At 38.0% G+C, this 18,643-nt stretch overlaps 1 protein-coding gene across 1 annotated transcript; it reads left to right on the forward strand.

Moving 5' to 3' along the window:
• Positions 1-1,914: 1,914 nt before the first annotated feature.
• galnt12 (UDP-N-acetyl-alpha-D-galactosamine:polypeptide N-acetylgalactosaminyltransferase 12) lies at positions 1,915-17,061 on the forward strand. The gene is made up of 10 exons (XM_066674684.1): positions 1,915-2,952; positions 5,567-5,736; positions 6,546-6,735; positions 6,824-7,009; positions 7,696-7,813; positions 8,267-8,443; positions 11,672-11,803; positions 12,200-12,313; positions 13,157-13,312; positions 14,371-17,061. Exons 1-10 carry the CDS (start codon positions 2,585-2,587, stop codon positions 14,509-14,511), a joined length of 1,752 nt encoding a protein of 583 aa, XP_066530781.1. The 5' UTR covers positions 1,915-2,584; the 3' UTR covers positions 14,512-17,061.
• Positions 17,062-18,643: the final 1,582 nt, after the last annotated feature.

Raw genomic sequence — 18,643 nt, forward strand, 5'->3', positions numbered from 1 at the left:
TAAGGTCTTCCAGCTGTCAAAATAACATACTGTACAATATTATGCTTGAAGCAGAATAGTTTTAGAAAGTCTTGCACTTTCCTATTTGGAATGGTGGGAATTATTTTACAAGACTTCACGGGAGTGGTTAGGATTCCATAGATGTTACAAAACCAACTGTAGCCTCAAAGACTTTTCATAACTGACTACATTACTAACATTTTGGCCATTTGCAGCATGGCATTCAAACTCTTGATGGGTTTTTGAGGATAGTATTTCTGTATGTCTGTCTGTAGTCAATGAAAATGGTTTAAAGGGACCTTCATAGGATGATATAAAGTGTATATGAATATTTAAAACTACTGAATAAGCACAAATGTTGGTGATGCCTTTTGCTGAATAATGGTTTTGTTTGTTTTGGGGACTGTGCTAAATCGTATTTTGTTTTAATTCAGTGACTTTAAAAAGAATAATGTTCTTCATTGAAAAGAATAATGTTTTTCATTGTTGCATTTGAATCAATTGTTTATTTTAATTTTTTTTTTAGTATGTTTTTTTTTTCTCCACATTTTGGCTGTAGGTTCCATAAAGAAGTGAAGCATCAGTGTTGTTTCATATTTTGCTCTGTTGCAGTGCCACCTAGTGGTGAAATAATGTTTTACATAACGGTGTGTAAGAAATAAAATCACAATCTCCTGCTCTGGATTAAGCTAAAAGCACGACTTGCTTACAAGCATTAGATATAAAATGAAAATATTTTATAAAAACAAGACTGTAAAGACTTTCACTGTAAAGTTATTAAATCCCCCTTTATTTTCCCATATGGGAAATCATTGTGTTGTAGACATCCCATTTTAAAAATGTTTTTAAATTAAATCAAAATTACAGATGAGGAAAAAATGAAGCACCATCTTGAGCACGTGGCACCAAAGTAAAAGGTGCCACAGACAGAAAACAGAAAGTGTTTTGTTTGCTAATACATTGCATGTACAAACCATCCATCTAAAGGATCTTTAAAAAATTAGTAGCATGATTTTGTAGCTCCTTGTAGTCTATTTAACAGCCATAGCAATATACTCACATTTTTATACTCATTAAAGCAATCCTCATAAGCCATAAAAGTTCAAAGGAGGAGTTTGGGAAGGTGTGGTCATTACTTTCATGGCCAATACAGTTTTATTTCTTTGCCACATGACAGTTGTATAATAAGGCTTTAAAAATGTATAAGCGCACATTTAAAAAACATGAATTAGTAATATTTTGGACAAAAAAAAAACAAAAAAACAGACGTACTGGCTTTTTTGCCATTGACTCTAAGCACAATGATTATTTCTTTCAAAATTTCTAATATATTCTCCTGATTGTACTCATGTGTCTTATGTCTGGGTGTAAAAAAATGGGTCATTAACACTTTCATATGACTTTTCCTAACTTGAACCACAGCTGAATCTCAAATGGCTCACTAGACCCTAAGATAGTGAACTATCAATGACATGACATTCAGATAATGAATGTGATATATATAAAGCAATACAACTGGGCTTTAACAGAGTGTGCAATATTTATAATATTCGAATTTTTTCCTTGATTTTAATTAATTATTGGTTTGTGTGGGTTCATGTAACAAAATGGTCTATAGTTGACATTATTTTCCTCATGACCATTTTTGTTGCTCTATCTTTAAGACAGTAAATGAACTTTGCCCTGTTGGGACTCGTTCTGAAAGCAGGCCTGAAACACTTATAAATTCAGCGCGAATGGGCGGGGCTAAACATGGACAAACGTTTGTGTTTTGTGACATCACAAATAAGTGAAAGGAGCAGTTTTAACCCTTTCCATCCGGTTTGGAATAGTATATTTTAAAACTTCCATATTATAATTTAAGTTTAAAAATCGAGGGAAACCTTGTCGAATTTGGTTTACATACTCGTGAAAATGACTGGGGAGTAGTTAATATTTAGCCTCTCTTTCTATTTCTCTCTCTCTCACACACACACACACACTCACACACTTCCTGGAGACCAATCTGAAGACTTTAATACTGCCACTTTCAGTGTCTGTCGTTACTAGGGCCGCAGGTTGTTTGGGGAAGGCGGTGAAGTTTTTCATATAACGTCACCAACCCTGCAGAAAGATGGCCGGGCGCTAACTGGATTTGGATTAGCACTTCGTTCTTGCTGTGTAAAAGACTCGAGAAGACTCTGTGATTTGACCTGTTTTTTTTCTTCCTTCGGTGCTAGCCTAATCTAGCTGTAGCAGTTAGCTAATCTAATCGGGTAAATCCTGCTCTATGTTTGTAGTCGGGTTGTTCTGGGTTTCCTCTGTAGTATGGAGCAGGGTTTGATATGGAGGCGGCGGTGAGTCGTCAGTTCGTTTTCGGTTTGTCTCTCAGACTGTAATTGAAGTTAGCTTCTTTTGCACTATTATTTCCTACACTCGCAGGAAAAGTCCACTCAGCTCTTCTTCCATGTGGGTGTGTTAACCGTCTCTGTTGGCATGGGGCATGGCGAACTGCTGAACTTCTTATGGAGTTGAACTTGGGGAGCTGCGGCTGAGAGTTACTCGGCTTCAGGAGCGGACAAGAAGAGAAAGAGAGGGAGGGAGGATGGCCGTGAGAGGGAGAAGAAGTCGGTCAAAGTTAATACTGTGTCTTCTCGGAGCCTCAGTGCTCGGATACTTTGTTTTCCACAGGAAGAATGCTTCCTCTCCTTCTCCGGGTAATGGGAACCGAGCGAATCGCCGCGGGGTTTCAGACGGAGCCGAGGAAGACTTGGACTTTCTGAAGAAACCGGTTTACGAGAAGCCTCCTTTGGATATAAACGCGTTAGGAGAGTTGGGCACAGCCGTTAAACTCGACCTGACAGAAGAGGAGAGACAAAAGCAAGCAGAGAGCATTAACAAACACCAGATAAACACGTATCTCAGCGACAGAATCTCTCTACACCGCCGGCTACCAGAGCGGTGGAACCCCCTGTAAGTGTCATTCTCTACTGCTGCTCGTAATTTAACGGACAAACGTCAAGTTAACGTTACCTCTTCAACATTTAACAAAACAAGACAGACAAACTGCTTTCAGTGATTCCTTTTCAACCTTCATTTTTCAGTGTAGACGTTCATTAAGTTAGATTTATAATCAGTCTGTATATAGTTTCTTTAGCCCATATTTTAAACTCCATTACTGACTTAACCTTTCAAAGTTACATTATAATTTAAAAAAAAATCCCTCAAACGTTTTTTCCCCATCGTTATTGATTTACAGTGAATGACACAAAATTAGGGAGCAATGGATGCTATAGAGGTATTACAACCATTGGCATATTGAACAGTTATTCTCACACTGCAATGTTTCTTTCAGTCCAACAGCTTTCACACTCATTGGAGTGGAACCTGCTCTAGACGTGTTCAGATATAACACGTGTCCTTAAGACAAAAATGATAACACGTGACCGTTACCGACTTGGCAGTGACTTCCACGATAATGCTTTAGCATAATGCAAATATTGAAGTCAGTTTCATCAGTGCAAAGGTCAGCAATCTTAAGCAAACAGTTGTAGTGTAACTAGCTGTAGGAAGTCTAGAAGAAAATCAGGATACACGGATACGGACGTTCATTGCAAGTGTACATATTTGGTTTTTCATGCCAGTGCTGATACAAGTCCTGATAAATTAAAATGTGGAGACCAGCTCCCACTGTCTATAGAAAAAACAAATGTTGCCTTTCCACAAGGTTAGAACCACAGATGTCATACTGCAGTTTGTAAAATGCAATACATTAAAAAAAAAAGTTTTTGCTTTTTTATTTGTTGTGTCTTTGAACTTTTATTTAACTGAAAAAAACACCAAGAAAATATTTCCCATGTTTCACTTTATTTCTTTGAACAACTTGCTTGTATTTTGTAAATACAGACACATTTTGATTTTGATGTCTGTATCATACTAAATGCTGGAACAAGTGCAGGATTAAAAGTTTATTGAATTTTTAAGCTATTTTAAAAGAACATGTGCCCAGGACTCAGTCTTTGCAAGAAAATATCGTGCGCTTATTGCCAGAACTCATGGGTTCAGTAAAAGTAGCTATCAACACAAGATTGCAAATTATTTAGGTCTGGGCATAACTTCTTTTTACCCAGTGTCAATTTCACATGGATTACACATGATGGAGCATCAGTGGTATGATAGTGATGTATTGTGATCTGTGTGGAGAAGGGGGAGATTCAAATGTTTGTGATGAACGCTAGGCGGCAGTGTTCTGTAACTTCATGAAACTCCCCAGTGAATTTGACGGGACCAGTGAGTTATTTCATTAAAAATTCGTCTGTTCTTTCGTTGGCGGTCCAGGCTGTGTATTGTGCACCCCTGATTAGGTCTTTCTCTCTGCTGTATTAAATAGTGTAAAAATATTCAGCCAGTATAGGGCATGGATTGAAACCACATTTGAATGTGCCTGACCCATCAGAGCCATCAGACTGGATTACATGAAAGACTGTCACGTTAATGTGATAAATACAACCACATGGGCTCATGAGGACTACAGAAAAGTGTTGTTTCTTAGTCCGCTGCTGCATCAAGAAATGCAGCACTTTTGATTAAAAAAGCCATACATCACTTCAATGCAGAGTTGAATCGTGGTCAATTAAGTCCACATTGCAACTTGTATTTTGGGGGGGATTTGTTGACAGTTATCAGTGATTGGAGTGTGTTGCAGAAATAAAAAATCTAAATTAATTAATATTTACAAATACAATCAAGTTGTTAAGTGACAACACATTTTCTTTTGTCATTTAAATAAAGATTCAAGAAAATGAACAAATATCAGGTTCATGTTTTGTAGCATTTTTAAAACAAATTTTCAAAGTACATATCTCTGCAAAGACCAACAAGTGGAAAAGATGTAGTCAGATACCAGCAAGTGGGAGGTCATGGTTTGGTGTTTTACCTCCTACCAGCCTGCATAGATACCCATCTCAAATTTTCTGGGAACAAGGGTTGTATATCAGCATTGTACGTCTTGATATGACTGATATTTAAAACCAATATGTTGTGTTTTTCAAATAATTCAGAAAGAACAAATCCAGGATTATTATTATTTTTTATAAAACTGCTTTTTATATAAAAAACAAACTTGGATGGAAAGGGGGTTAGTGATTATTTTTTGTTGTATATTGTATTAGAAAGCTTTCACTGAAAATCAATTGAAATGGGGTTTAAAATAAACAGGCATTCCTATTTAAACAGTCTAACTACTGACCTCTGGTTGTACAGTACAGCCGTGGAAAGGGAGGTTTCTTCAAAGCTGCTGCAGTAAAGGAAACTTTAATGGAACCAAGACAACTCAAAGAAACCCTTGAACACATAACTAGTTCTCTATGGTTGAATGGTTCTTCACTATGGTGAATGACCTGTGATAAATAATTAAAATGGTTGTTTATAGTTGATAAAAGGTTTTTATTTCTATGAGTGTGCTTTTGTTGTAGTAATGTTATTTGTCTTAGCAGTACAAAATTATACCAAGATACATAAAGATGCAATAATGTATTGTGATCTGTGTCAGAATTTCCCTTTCATGCCCAATGATTTTTACCTATAGATGCAGAAATCTGAAATATGATTACCGGAGTTTGCCATCTACATCAGTAGTAATCGCCTTCTACAATGAGGCCTGGTCTACACTTCTTCGCACAGTTCACAGTGTACTTGAGACATCACCTGACCTGCTGCTTAAAGAAGTGATCCTAGTGGATGACTACAGTGACAGAGGTATGGATAAAATAAAATTGTGTCCTTCTCTGCAGTTTCTGTAAATGTTTTTATTGTTGTGCTCAGAGAACTCACAGTTAAAATATAACCTAGTAGTTATTCTGTGAAGGCGTTTGATTGTATTTTAACACGTGTTATCTGTTGTAATCATCTTATTGCCTAGGTCCTCAACTCATGTTGAGGATGTTCACTCATCCCTGTCCATCTCCGAACACAGCTGAACTAAGCCCCAATGTTATCTGTTATTGCTCACTTTTTCGAAGGGTTATAGAAAATTAAATTTCAGAAGTACCAAAGATTGGCTGTAGTACATGTGCAGTTCAAAGTGTTTGCCCATAAATAATCCATATGAAGCTTCATTTGTTAATAAGTCCAGTCCTTTTACCAGTACAATGTACATACATTCAAATATTTGTTTAAATTGGCCCATTTCCATGTTTTTGAATTTGGATTGCTAGTGTAATTGCCAACACAGACAGCAATCTTTGCAAAATCTATGAATTGCCATGTGGTTTTACAGTGTTTTTTTTTCTTTGTGGAAATAGGTTTTTTCTACTAGGAATAGATATGCTAGTATGGTTCTCTGTGTATGTTTATTCTCCTAGAAAATAACCCATGTCTTTTGACTAGGGTGCCCAAATATGTGCATATAATGGATGTCTAATGCATGTCGATGCGTTAAATTAGTGTTTGAAACAGTTAATGAAAAAAGTGCTTAAATAGAATATACGTTTGCACATGTATAAGTAGGGGTTTTAAAACATGGAACGCTTGCAGTAGTGTGATAATTCTTGTACATATGTATTTAGTGCATTTGAAGCAACCTCTGGAGGACTACATAGCCAACCTGAGGAAAGTGCGCCTGATTCGAGCTAGGAAGAGAGAAGGGCTGGTCCGAGCTCGGCTCCTGGGTGCCTCCATAGCCACGGGGGATGTGCTGACTTTCCTCGACTGTCACTGTGAGTGTCATGAGGGGTGGCTGGAGCCCTTGCTTCACAGGTATGAGCTCCTCTGTGTTCTTTCATTCTTTTATTCATTCTTGCAGCCTTTGTGCTAACCTCCAGATGCCCGTATCCCTGTCCTACAGAATAAAGGAGGAACCCACAGCTGTGGTTTGCCCAGTGATAGACGTCATTGACTGGAACACTTTCCAATACTTGGGGAACTCAGGAGAGCCACAGATTGGAGGTTTTGACTGGCGTCTTGTTTTCACATGGCACACTGTTCCAGATCATGAACAAAAACGCAGGCACTCGCCTACTGATGTCATCAGGTATATTACTCATTGTGGGCTAAGTGGCTATTATTTGGCTGGTCTCCTGAGAGAACAATAGGCAGTAAAGTCAAATAATAAAGGCTGTTTTAATATATATAATAAATCACCGCCCTAACAAAATCTTTTTTTTTTTTACATTGACGTAGTTGCACCCCTGTTGCTATTTACACTTGCTCTAAATTATGCTTCTGTTTTATGAAAGCAAATATTTGAAGATAATTTTCAGTCAGCATTTCATGAACTTTATTTCTTGCACAGCTTCTACATTTTATATTCTAATTAATACATTTCTTTTCATTTTAATTGTTTGAATAATTTTAATCACATTCTTCCTTTTATTGCCAAAATCTAAGTAATCTAAATTCCTTTTAATCACTTTTATTATTGTGCTTTATTAATTGTTTATATAATATATTAATATATAATTCATTAAATAATTATACAATTAATATATAATATATATTAATTTTTTTAAATGCTTTATGTTTTTAAATTTTTGTTCTTAAATAACTGCTTGTTACGGATTGTTTTGATTATATGAAACCCATTGAATTGCCCTTGTGTATGAACAGTGCTCTATAAATAAATTTGCCTTCATTCCAAGAAAATTGGATGCAGGGATGAATAAAATTATCTGCCCCTTCATAACATGCACAATTCATATTTACCTTAACTTCTTTTAGATCACCTACCATGGCTGGGGGCCTATTTGCAGTGAGCAAAAGGTACTTCCATTACCTGGGCACATATGACACAGGAATGGAGGTTTGGGGAGGAGAGAACCTTGAGTTTTCTTTCAGGGTAAGCATATGTGCACCTGTATGAGGACTGTTATTTGCTTTTTCATATTTCTCCATACTGCAGTCACTGACTTTCTGTGTTATTGTGAAGTAAATATGATTATTTACTCAAAATCTCCAGGTCAGCGTGTGGTGTTTACGCGATCAGTCAGATTCTCTTTGGCAGCCAGCTCTGTGATTAACCAAAGCTCCAGTGTGTGTGTGCTGTATTTGTTCACCCAACTCTAATGTTTGTGTTGTGCTTGTTTACCTCGTTCCTTTAATTACTTGCTCTAGCTGACACACTTGTAAAAAAAATCTGTCATTTACATTGATGCTTGCCAAGCAATAGTGTGACTATGCTACCAGTGTCGTGACAGGAAGGAAACTGCTTCTGCGGTTTTATGATACACTACAGACAGTCCTACCTGCATAAATGCGGTGCGCTGATTTCTTACTCATGGTCTTTTTGCAGATCTGGCAGTGTGGAGGAAGTTTGGAGATCCACCCGTGCTCTCATGTGGGTCACATCTTCCCTAAGAAGGCGCCCTACTCTCGCAGCAAGGCTCTGGCCAATAGTGTACGGGCAGCAGAGGTCTGGATGGATGAGTACAAGGAGCTATATTACCACCGCAACCCACATGCACGCCTGGTATGAGCACTGATGAACACTGAGCTGGTTATGTTTGAGTGGTCTGACTAAGTTTAGTGTTCAAAGTAGGCCCCAAGATAATATCATGATATTTCAAGGTATTTTGGTGATAACTATATTCTTGGATATATGACAAAACACTGAATAATTGTAATTAAATTATATTTAATATATATTAGTAATATTAAAGGCTTCTTTAATTTTGAACAGAATACCATGGTGTTTTGTACATGATATTTTGTAACTAAACCACCCCCACAAGTCACTCCAGTTTTTTGGAGCAAATCACTTTCCACCATACTAAACTGGGCCTAAACGACTCATGTAAAGAATGTGTGCTGTATTATGGGTATCACTATTCACACAGAATATCACTATTATCACGATACAGCTTTTTTTATCGTTTTAAAAATTACGACAGTGTTGTTAAGAACAATGCGATATGGGCCAGCCCTAGTTTAAAGAGAGTTTAAAGCGTACTTCACACAAGTTATGAGGCTAATGTATCTTTCAAGGACAACATGTTTATAGCATTCAGTTAACAGTGAAAGTCTAAGTCATTATACACTGCATCACATTTTCAAGTATTGATGCATTATTGTAGTCTCATTTTGGTTTTTGCCATTTGCTATTATGCAAATAACCTTAGTTTTTTATTTTGATGGGAACACAAAACCTGTCCTGTCGCATAAGGGGAAAACTTTTAGTTGAATCATTACTTTGTGTTTACCGTAGCTATCATGTTCATTTATGTGACTCCCTGTTTCATGGGACATGTTTATCACTCAGTTGTCTAAGGGACAGGTTAACAGCAGGATAAAGGAGACCTTGATTGATTATGAGGTCTTTGAGAAACAGGATACACATGCATGCTTGCCTATGCACAGAAGCTGTAAGCATGAACCTATTGAGTGACGGACAGCACTGAGTTGAGTGCTGTCCCAAGGTGACACACCGTTTGGTAGGTGTAAGGTTACTGCATTGAGAAGTAGATGGTAGTTGGTACGTCTTCTATTTGCCCTTGAGGAGTGCCAGTGCTCTATGCCCCTCAGAGCCTGGTATTTAAGGGAAGAGGTGCTCTTAGAATGGATCAGAGGCCTCTCATGTCTCCCCATCAGGGAGGTTGTGCCAGGTTGGCAGTGCCAGGTGGAAATCAATACGGTGTGATTGGAGCTGATAAGGCTCTTTCTTCTTTCTGGATCTGTACCACAGGCAAACACCAGTGCTGCCAGGGTGGATCAAGTGTGACAAAGTCTTGTCCTTCTCTAGGCAATTTTGTAAAAGGATCTCGCTCTCTTTCACTCTCAGAGACTCAAGCCATATTTTATTAATAGCCCAAATCTCTGTGGACTGTGTGAGATCAACAAAGTGATGCCCAATGATGGATCTTCATTATCAGCTAGGTTAACCAGTCTGATTTTGACAGATACTTGACCACTTTATTGATTTTAATGACCAAATGTTTCAGGGGAATCACACCAGACCTGGAAAATTAAGTGTAATCACAGGTCTAAGGTATTTTCATATTCTTTTATGATGCTTAGGCATCCAGGTGGTCCTTTGGCTACTGCACGAATCTGATGAATCATCATCTCGTCAGCACAAGAAGCAGTGGCTCATTTTGAGTGGCTCTGGCTGCAGTCATCTATCATTGCACAGTGCTGCTAAATGCCTCAGACAAGGCTCTGCCTCGAACAGATGTTGCTTGCAAATAAGTGGATCGGCAGTGCTCCTCTGTGGGCTGTAGCTCAGCAGTACACGGAATCTGAGATGGCAGGAATGTGGGCCGACTGCAGCCATTCACACATAAACAAGCCCCATGTCCCAAGCCACATTTCAGGTTGTGCAAGGTTTGCTTAAAGGGTGAGGCTGCAGCACACACATTCTCTATGTTGGAAATAGGATGTGGCATTGTGTGGGTGACTATACGTCAGCTGGGTTTTGGGTTGAAATTCTTGGTTGTGAGAACAGCAGGACAGTTTTTTTTTTTTATTTTTTATTTTTTTTTCTTCTAACTAGAGAATTTTTTTTGTGTTGAAACTGTAGACTAGATGATGCTGCAGGGTTAAGCCATTTTGAAGGGTAGTGCCATTGTTGATGGATAGCCTCAGCTTATTTTTATTGTTGTACTTGCTGTGGGTCAATACCCTTTGCAGTGGGTTCTTTACTTTGTCATTATGGGCAGTTCTCTTTCCAGGCAGTCTTATGACATTAATAAAATTATATGAGGCAGTAAATTTTAGCTTAATTTCATGTTCTTCACACTACTGGTGTTCTCTTTATGACATGCTTTAGTCTAACTGATGGTCACATATCTGAGAGACTAAGCACATCCTGTGGGAACCTTAAAAATCATATTATACTTTCTCTCATAGCTCAACTCTAACTGGAGTGTAAAGAAGGTCTCTGTGTTCATTGTGTCTTCTGGGTGTCATGCACATAATTTTAGATATATTTCTTTTTATAAAAAGGTAATGGTGTCCATAGAGGACAGAATCTCTTGTACAACAATAGTTCAGCCTGTATGTGTACAATTTAATGTGATCTGAATACAGGAAGCAAGTTTTGAAAAGGAACGTTTCTGATACTATAGCGCGCTCTGTTTGAAATCTAGTTCACAAAGGATGTATAATGATATTGGAATCATATATGTATTTGCAGGTGTTTAGATTTGACCTTATCTATTTGTGTTTATTGTTCTAAAAAATTAGAATAGGTATGTGATGCTAGATTTCTGCAAATGCTAATGAACAAGAATTGGTATCTGTACATATAACCTTTAAAAACATATTGGATTCTGCAGTAAACTAAAGGGTAAGACCTGTATATCTGTGGGTCCCACATTTACAGTTTCAACCAACCAGAGAAAACGTTGAATTTCCTGTCTGACTAGAGCTACCACACAAATGAAGTGATGTGTAAGCATATAGTGCTATAGCCTTTATAATTTATCAGACTCTCTGCGGCACTTGTTTTTTAAGCATTGTTCACCACATAACTAATGATCACTATGTAGATATTTCAAGTAATCTAGAGAAGATTTAAAGTATGGGAAGTATGCGTAGGTCATATGCAAATACTATGTTTATTATTATATTTTAACAAATATCTGCATCTGCAAATGTTGGTACCTATGTGGGTCTTGGAACAAGTCCCCCATGGATACAGAGGGTGGAAAGTAATCCCTTGTCAGCACCTGCCTAATATTAAACTGTACTTTTTTTGTAGGAAGCATATGGTGATGTGACGGACAGAAGAAAATTGAGGATGCGTCTACGCTGTAAGGATTTCAAGTGGTTCCTTGAGAATATCTACCCTGATATCCATGTCCCGTACGATCGACCTGGCATGTTTGGAATGGTGAGTGGTTTGTTTGTTTGTTTTGTTTGTTTTTTTGAATGCTGTGAAAAGATTGATCCCAGTTCTTGTTTATATGGTTATTTTCAGATGTCTTTTTTTAAATCCAACTGCATTAAAATACTTCAGTCAAAATAATCAACACATGCAGCTACTTTTGAAGGAACACATGGACTTTGAGTGATGTTGTTTATTGATGAGAACATAACATATTTACTTCAAATATCTAAGATTGTGCTAAAATGGAGGATAATTGAAATGGGTTTAACAATACATTTGAGTGCCTTTCAATCCAGTTTGGTGGGGCAGCACATAAGTATAGCATTTGTGTGTGAAACACTGGTTAAATAGCTTTATAGTTAAAGCTCCTCGTAGTGATCATGCTCTTGTCAATTCCAGTTGAAGAATCGAGGTATGAACAACTATTGCTTTGACTACAATCCACCAGATGAACATAATATTGGGGGCCAGAGAATCATTTTGTATCCATGTCATGGAATGGGCCAAAATCAGGTAGGATCCTTTTTTTTTTTTTTTTTTTTTTTTTTTTTTTTTTTTTTTTAACTTTTCAGCAGTAGTTGAAAAAATGCATAGTTTTACCCTTTTTAAAATCTCTTAAAATACGTCTGATCACTGTAACTCATTCTGTCTGCATAACCTATTCCAAGCAATATGAATGATGTTTCTACTAGGACATTCTACAGGTTCCAGATAACAGTTATAGAGTATGTTAATGATATGCTTCACTATATAGTATGGTAAATCAAAGCAGCCCTGTTATTAGTGAGACTTACTGCCTTGTTGCCTGGCATTGTAACATGACTCCAACAGTTCCTCCCTCTCAGGGGTATTCACAAGGGGTGTTCACAAGATGGGTGAATGCATAGGAGCAACCTAATATACATGCGATTGTCATATAACTTCAACATGCAACAGAAACAAATGGCATTAAAATGATTTGGGTCTGTTTGGGACTTTTATTTTTAAAGGCCAGTCTATCAGCGATGTTTCATTTTTATGTAGGGTCTGATGAGTAATATCAAAATTATTGAGTAATAATAAAAGTCTGTTCATAGCAAGAACATTGCCATGATTTTATGAATTTTTTATTAATTCTTTGATGGACTAAAAAAGCTGTCATATTTATGTGAATAAATAGCAGATGGACACAGTCAACTTCAGAAATCCTTTCATACGACTCTGAACACACGTCCAAATACTTTTGCTTATGTTTTAATTTGATGTATTACACATCGTAATTATCATGACACTACACTGTGAAAAGTCCTGGATTAAAATCCTTTGCTGTATCATATCGTAATTTCTACCCCTGTGATATCTCCCTCCCTGTGCCAGTTCTTTGAGTACTCTGCAGACGGTGAGATTCGCTACAACACGAGGGAACCTGCTGGGTGTGTTGTGGCTGATACCATCTCCACGTTTCTCACGATGAACCTATGCAGAAAACCTGGAGAGCCAGTGCCTGAACACCAGAAGTTTGTGCTCAAGGAGGTGAGATAAACTCAGAGATGCCCTAAACTGTATCAGAACCTATAATTATCACACCGTACATAAACCGGAGCCTCGCTGGCGGTCAGTTGCATGCTAAGGCTTCAGATATTTGGGAAAAGTTCAGATGAAACTTTCCCAGGACAAAGGTAATTCAGATCCACTAAGTGAGCAGACAGGGACTTTGCCTGGATAGCAAAGAAAGGCGAGGACTTTGGCTGTGGTAGAGCTGAGGAGAGCCAGTGTTGGCTTTCTTTGGGGACTGGGAGAGAGTGTGAAACACTGTTTTTGGCTGGTGCCGGTGTTTGAGTGTGCCTGAGGCCTTGGAGTGCGCTCAGAGAGAAAGACCAAAAGCTCTGACATTAGGCCCCTCTCATTCCATAAGCGTACGAATGAGAAGCCTTCGGCTGTCCTGCGGGGCTTTCATTCTAACACACAACAAACAATTTTCCCGTATGCTAATATGTAGCTCTGCAAACAGCTACATACAGATTTTTTTGACAACCGTATTGGGGTAGTTTAGAAGTGCAGTAACTCTGATGTTTGTTGTGAAAATGTTTTTGTGGGCAGTCAGTATAAACTGCAGGGGATGATGTGAATTGACTTGAGTTTTAAAGGTGCTCATCATTTCCATATAAAAATGACACTAAATTATTTTTGCTAATTATTTTTTTCAGGCAAATGTCATGTGTGCCGTTGAATCATAATTTAGTGGATTTTTCCTAAAGTAAATGCACTCTAAAAAACGTTCTACCAAAGGCTTGTTTATTTCTTCAGGGAAATGAAATGTTTTGAGAGCAGTGAATAAGGATATCACAAGCATTATTCTTCACACGTTTTGCAATTACATCTTATAGCCTTTTTCTAGTTGGCTATAAACAGGAGGAAATTGTTGTACACCTTCAGCATCCAGGCACAAAATGAAGCAAAGAGAGAACAATGGTCAAGCAAATACATATGTGTAATAATAGACAGGAGAGAAAGACATCTAAAATAACATCTTCTGCTAAAAGATCTGAAACAAATCCTGGCCTTAACCATTGATCTTTCTATTTGAACAGGATGGTTCTCTGCACCACGTCCAAACTCAGAAGTGTCTCGAGGCTGTGGAGAAAATAGACAACGGCAGCCCTGGCCCTGCTCTGCGGCCATGCAGTGGCTCAGCCTATCAGCAGTGGTTCTTTGAGGAGAGAACCATCTAGAATCTTTCAGAGCTTGTTCTGCAGCTCACCAGCTCTAGAGTCAGGTTTGAATGAACTAAAGCAATATTGTCACATTCTCATACATACTCATGTATGTGTGATTTCACCTCAGTCACTCTGCTGTATTTAAGTCTAGAGATATTTACAAGTGTGTTCTGCAAAAACAGATAGATGTTTATAAAGAAATCATCATTTGTAATTTGTGAAATAAATATTCCCTTATAGCCAAGGCACAGAAGGATTGTAAATGTGGACCAAATCAGTGCTGGTTTTTGGTTCCTGTTACAGGGCGAGTATTTTGTATATTTTTTAAACTTGAGCTTCTTACTTTGACACACATTCCTTTCCTTTTAATTTTTAAAAATATCTCAGTGTTGCTTAATGTTCTTTAACATAATGCTCAACAATACGGGGCTTAAACATATTCAGCAATTTCTAAACTTTACTTTTGTCCAGGCTTAACTGCTGTAACTTATTATGGTTAATTTGAATATCACAACAAAGTCACCTCTTCAGCAGCTGGAGAGCCCTCCCTCCTCCCAGCAGGTTCTGGTGTGTGTTTTTTTTTTGGGGCTTGTTATTGAGATAAACAACCATGGCAACATACACAGTGACACTGCTGCAATTATCATTATGAACCACTTGATGGTGCCAACTCCTCCATTTTCTTTTGAATGCCCTTCTGCTGTGTCCTCCATGTTCTCTCCTCAGCTCACACTGATCATTTACACCACTCACGTTTTGATTACAGTAGCTCAGATTGCTGGTCTTGAGAGTGCAGAAGCATTTAGAGTTCAGGAGGAAGATTAATCATCATGCTGACATTTAAAAGCATGCATTAGCCCCTCTGTCTCTTATAGTCACACAAACGCTGATGGGGAAGGAGAAAATGGTTGTGTTCAGAAGAAATGTCCCAAACTGAAGGACTGTAGATTTAATTAATTATATATAATAATGGTATCAGGTGATGTTATTAACCTAATAATGGCTTCTTTTTGTGTCATAATAATAACTTGTGTAGGGTGTATGTGCATTTGATTCTTTGCATTATCATCTTGGGTTTGAGATGCTGATTTTCGCAGTGCATAGATTAACAAATGAAGAGACTGGTTGTTTGAATGTATTTATTATTTTTATTACTTTAACTGATGTTTCTGTGCAGCAAGGAACTGCACATATTTCTTATGTAATTTATCCCCCCCCCCATATGTAAGTGCCTTACTTTGCGTTATGGTAAACACAAATCTTTCTTTCAGTGGTCTAGGAGACTGGAAAGGGCTTAAAACAATTCCTCTGCAACTACAATGCGTTTCTTGTTGGTTTTGGGTGAGGTGGTCAGAACTGCTCAATCATTTCTACATCTGAGATAAGAAAATCTTCCTTATACACAATACACAGATGTTCATAGAATGTGCACAGATAAGCAGGAGGTTGCCTGATTGATTATCTGTGGATTTACACTGGAGCCTATAGTGTCAGTGATGGGGGAGCTCCCCTGTCAAAGCCACAAAAAGCTAATGTGCAGAGAATGGTTCGACTGGTGAGGAGAAGATAAGCCTATGGACAGATTCCACTGAAGCTCATGAGTTTCCAGGAAACCAGTTGTGATCTCTATATAGTTGAAATCTATTCAGCTTCATACATATTAAGTTTGGTTTTTTCATTCATCAATGTGGAGAAAATATATATAACATCCACAACATGAAAAATATGTACCAGTTTGTAAGCATAGTTTTTTTATTTTAAACATTCTGTCATAAAAAAATATCTAAAAAATGCCCTAGAAATTACTCAAGTACTGGTCATAGTTAACTGTTTCTTTTTTTTTTTTTTTTTTCTTAAGGCTATAGGTAATAAATAGTTTTACAATTTGCACTTTACTGTGAAGCAATATCACAGCAGAAGCATTAACCTGAGCGATCAGTTAGTGGTCTCTGAAAGTCTGAAACCACTATTGCACATGCATTTTATGCATTTCTTACTAATTACGTACATAGCTGTTTGTTTATTGCAGACCTATAAAAGTGAGAAATAGAATATTTGAAATATGTACCTGAACGTATTTGGTGTGTCCCCTCTTTTGCATTAATGAGAGCTTGTGCTTGACCTCATGGATTTTCATGTTTTGTGTAATTTTTGGGAATTTTTTTATTCAAAGACATTACAGATTTTGAATATGGTTTCATACTTTTTGACCCTACTGTATGTCTGGCTTCTGCGTATTCTCAATCATTTACAGGCTGTCGCTTACATATAGTATCTTTTGGGAGGGGTGTACAATGAAGTTGTTTGTGAAAAATCTAAATGCTGAGATTTAATTCAGGTAACTTTTGTTGCTGTAATCCAAGTGTCCTTAACATAACATTATTTAAGATGTTAAACCTATTTTATATTTCTATTAAATCTTAATTAAAGTCCAAGTGATTGTCTTATGTAATTTGTACATTTCAGATGACGATGTTGTAAGGCTTTCTGAGTGATCGAGCCTGTTTCAGGTGAACCTGGGTGGTGTTTGTATTTTGAATGTCCACTTTGAGAATAAAACCTTTCAGTAACACATTGGGAGTGTGAGGCTTTTCATATCTGGACTAGAATGGAGAGACTCTTTCCATCTAACCCATGGGTTTTCTCTTTTTTTTTGGTCCCCCCACCCCTCCCCTTACCCTACGAACTCTAGAACACTAATCTTCCCAGCCATAACATCCCTTTGAAATCCCCTTTTTTCTCAGGCCTACTTCCTTAGCTTTCTCTTGCGAAAGGATTATGAGGGAGCTGAAATCAAACCCGGCAGTGGAGAAATACTAAATCCCAAAGTTTTCTCGGAAGTATAGCACATGTGCATTCCTTTCTTTTTTTATGGCAGTGCTTAGAGAGAGAGAGAGACTGTGAGGGATGGCAGAAAAAAAGATGGAAGGAGCAGAGGAGAGAGTCCTCAGTCGCAGCATATCTGATTGGTTTGAACATGTGCAGCTGAGTATGAGGGAGCACTCATGCCAAGTCTCTCCTCGCTCTGTGCTCTGCCCCGCAGTCATTTGAAATTACTCATTCATGATGCGCGTCTGTTTGATATTTCATACTGTGCGTGGGCCTCCTTTGTTTAGTGTCATCTGCCTCGCACTCGGGCGGCAGGAGGGGATTAGCAGAACCCCGTAACCACACTGCTACAGAACATACCAGAGGGCTTTCGCAAAGCGGCACCCAGAATCAAGCTGCCGTCCTCTTTTTCTTCTTCATTTTTCTTCCCCCACCAGCTTGCTCTCTTTCACTGGAAGCCTTTTGGAGCGTACCTCTAATTCCAGAGGTGTTGCTGTACCCTAGCTGTGACGCACTGAGGAAGAAATGCTTATTCTCAGAACCTTGCATTTGCTCAATCTCACTCCAAGAAAAAGACTGCATACACTGATGTGGTGTAGTTTATATAGGATGGGATTATATATGACCTCGTATACTGCTGAGAGCCTCAAGCCCGAGAAAATGGCATTAGAAAGGGAAATAATCTTTCTGTTAAATGTAGCTCACACCTCAGTGTGAGTGATACATTTGGGATCTTTGATATCGAGGCAGCTTGCTCGCCTACGTCCCATGTGTTGTTGAGCAGGGTCCGTATACACCCCAAGCCGCTCCGCTCTGAGCTGCAAAAACTGGAGCTGGCTGAGGAAACAGGACACGCACTGACCAATCTATATCCTTTCACTAACACCAGCCGTTTAGCTCCTTCTCTTCAGCTGGCAACACATGGAGGAACCCAGTTCATTTTCTGAGAATGAATCTGCAGAGAAACACTGACCATTCAAGAGTTTATTAATGCTAGAGCAGAGTCTTTGAAAAGCCGGTTCAGGATTGCACACACTATCCGTTTGTCTTCATGGTCATTGATGTTGGAAATCACCTGTTATTTTATTTAATGTTTTATATCAAGTAAGTAATAATAAAGTGTAACATTGAGCGTGTATAACATAGACACCAGAAGGTATGAGTTAAAGTAGTAATAATAATAATAATAATCGAACTGTTCAACCTTTGGGAAATTTGGCAGGATATCTTTGCAAGTATTGATGTTCTCATTTCAGATACAAGGCGTCTACCCAATTTGTCTACCCTAAGTGTGTACTTTAATTACTTCAGACAGCAT

The sequence above is a fragment of the Hoplias malabaricus genome, chromosome 6 (assembly GCF_029633855.1).
Source record: "Hoplias malabaricus isolate fHopMal1 chromosome 6, fHopMal1.hap1, whole genome shotgun sequence".
Taxonomy (NCBI): Eukaryota; Metazoa; Chordata; class Actinopteri; order Characiformes; family Erythrinidae; genus Hoplias; species Hoplias malabaricus.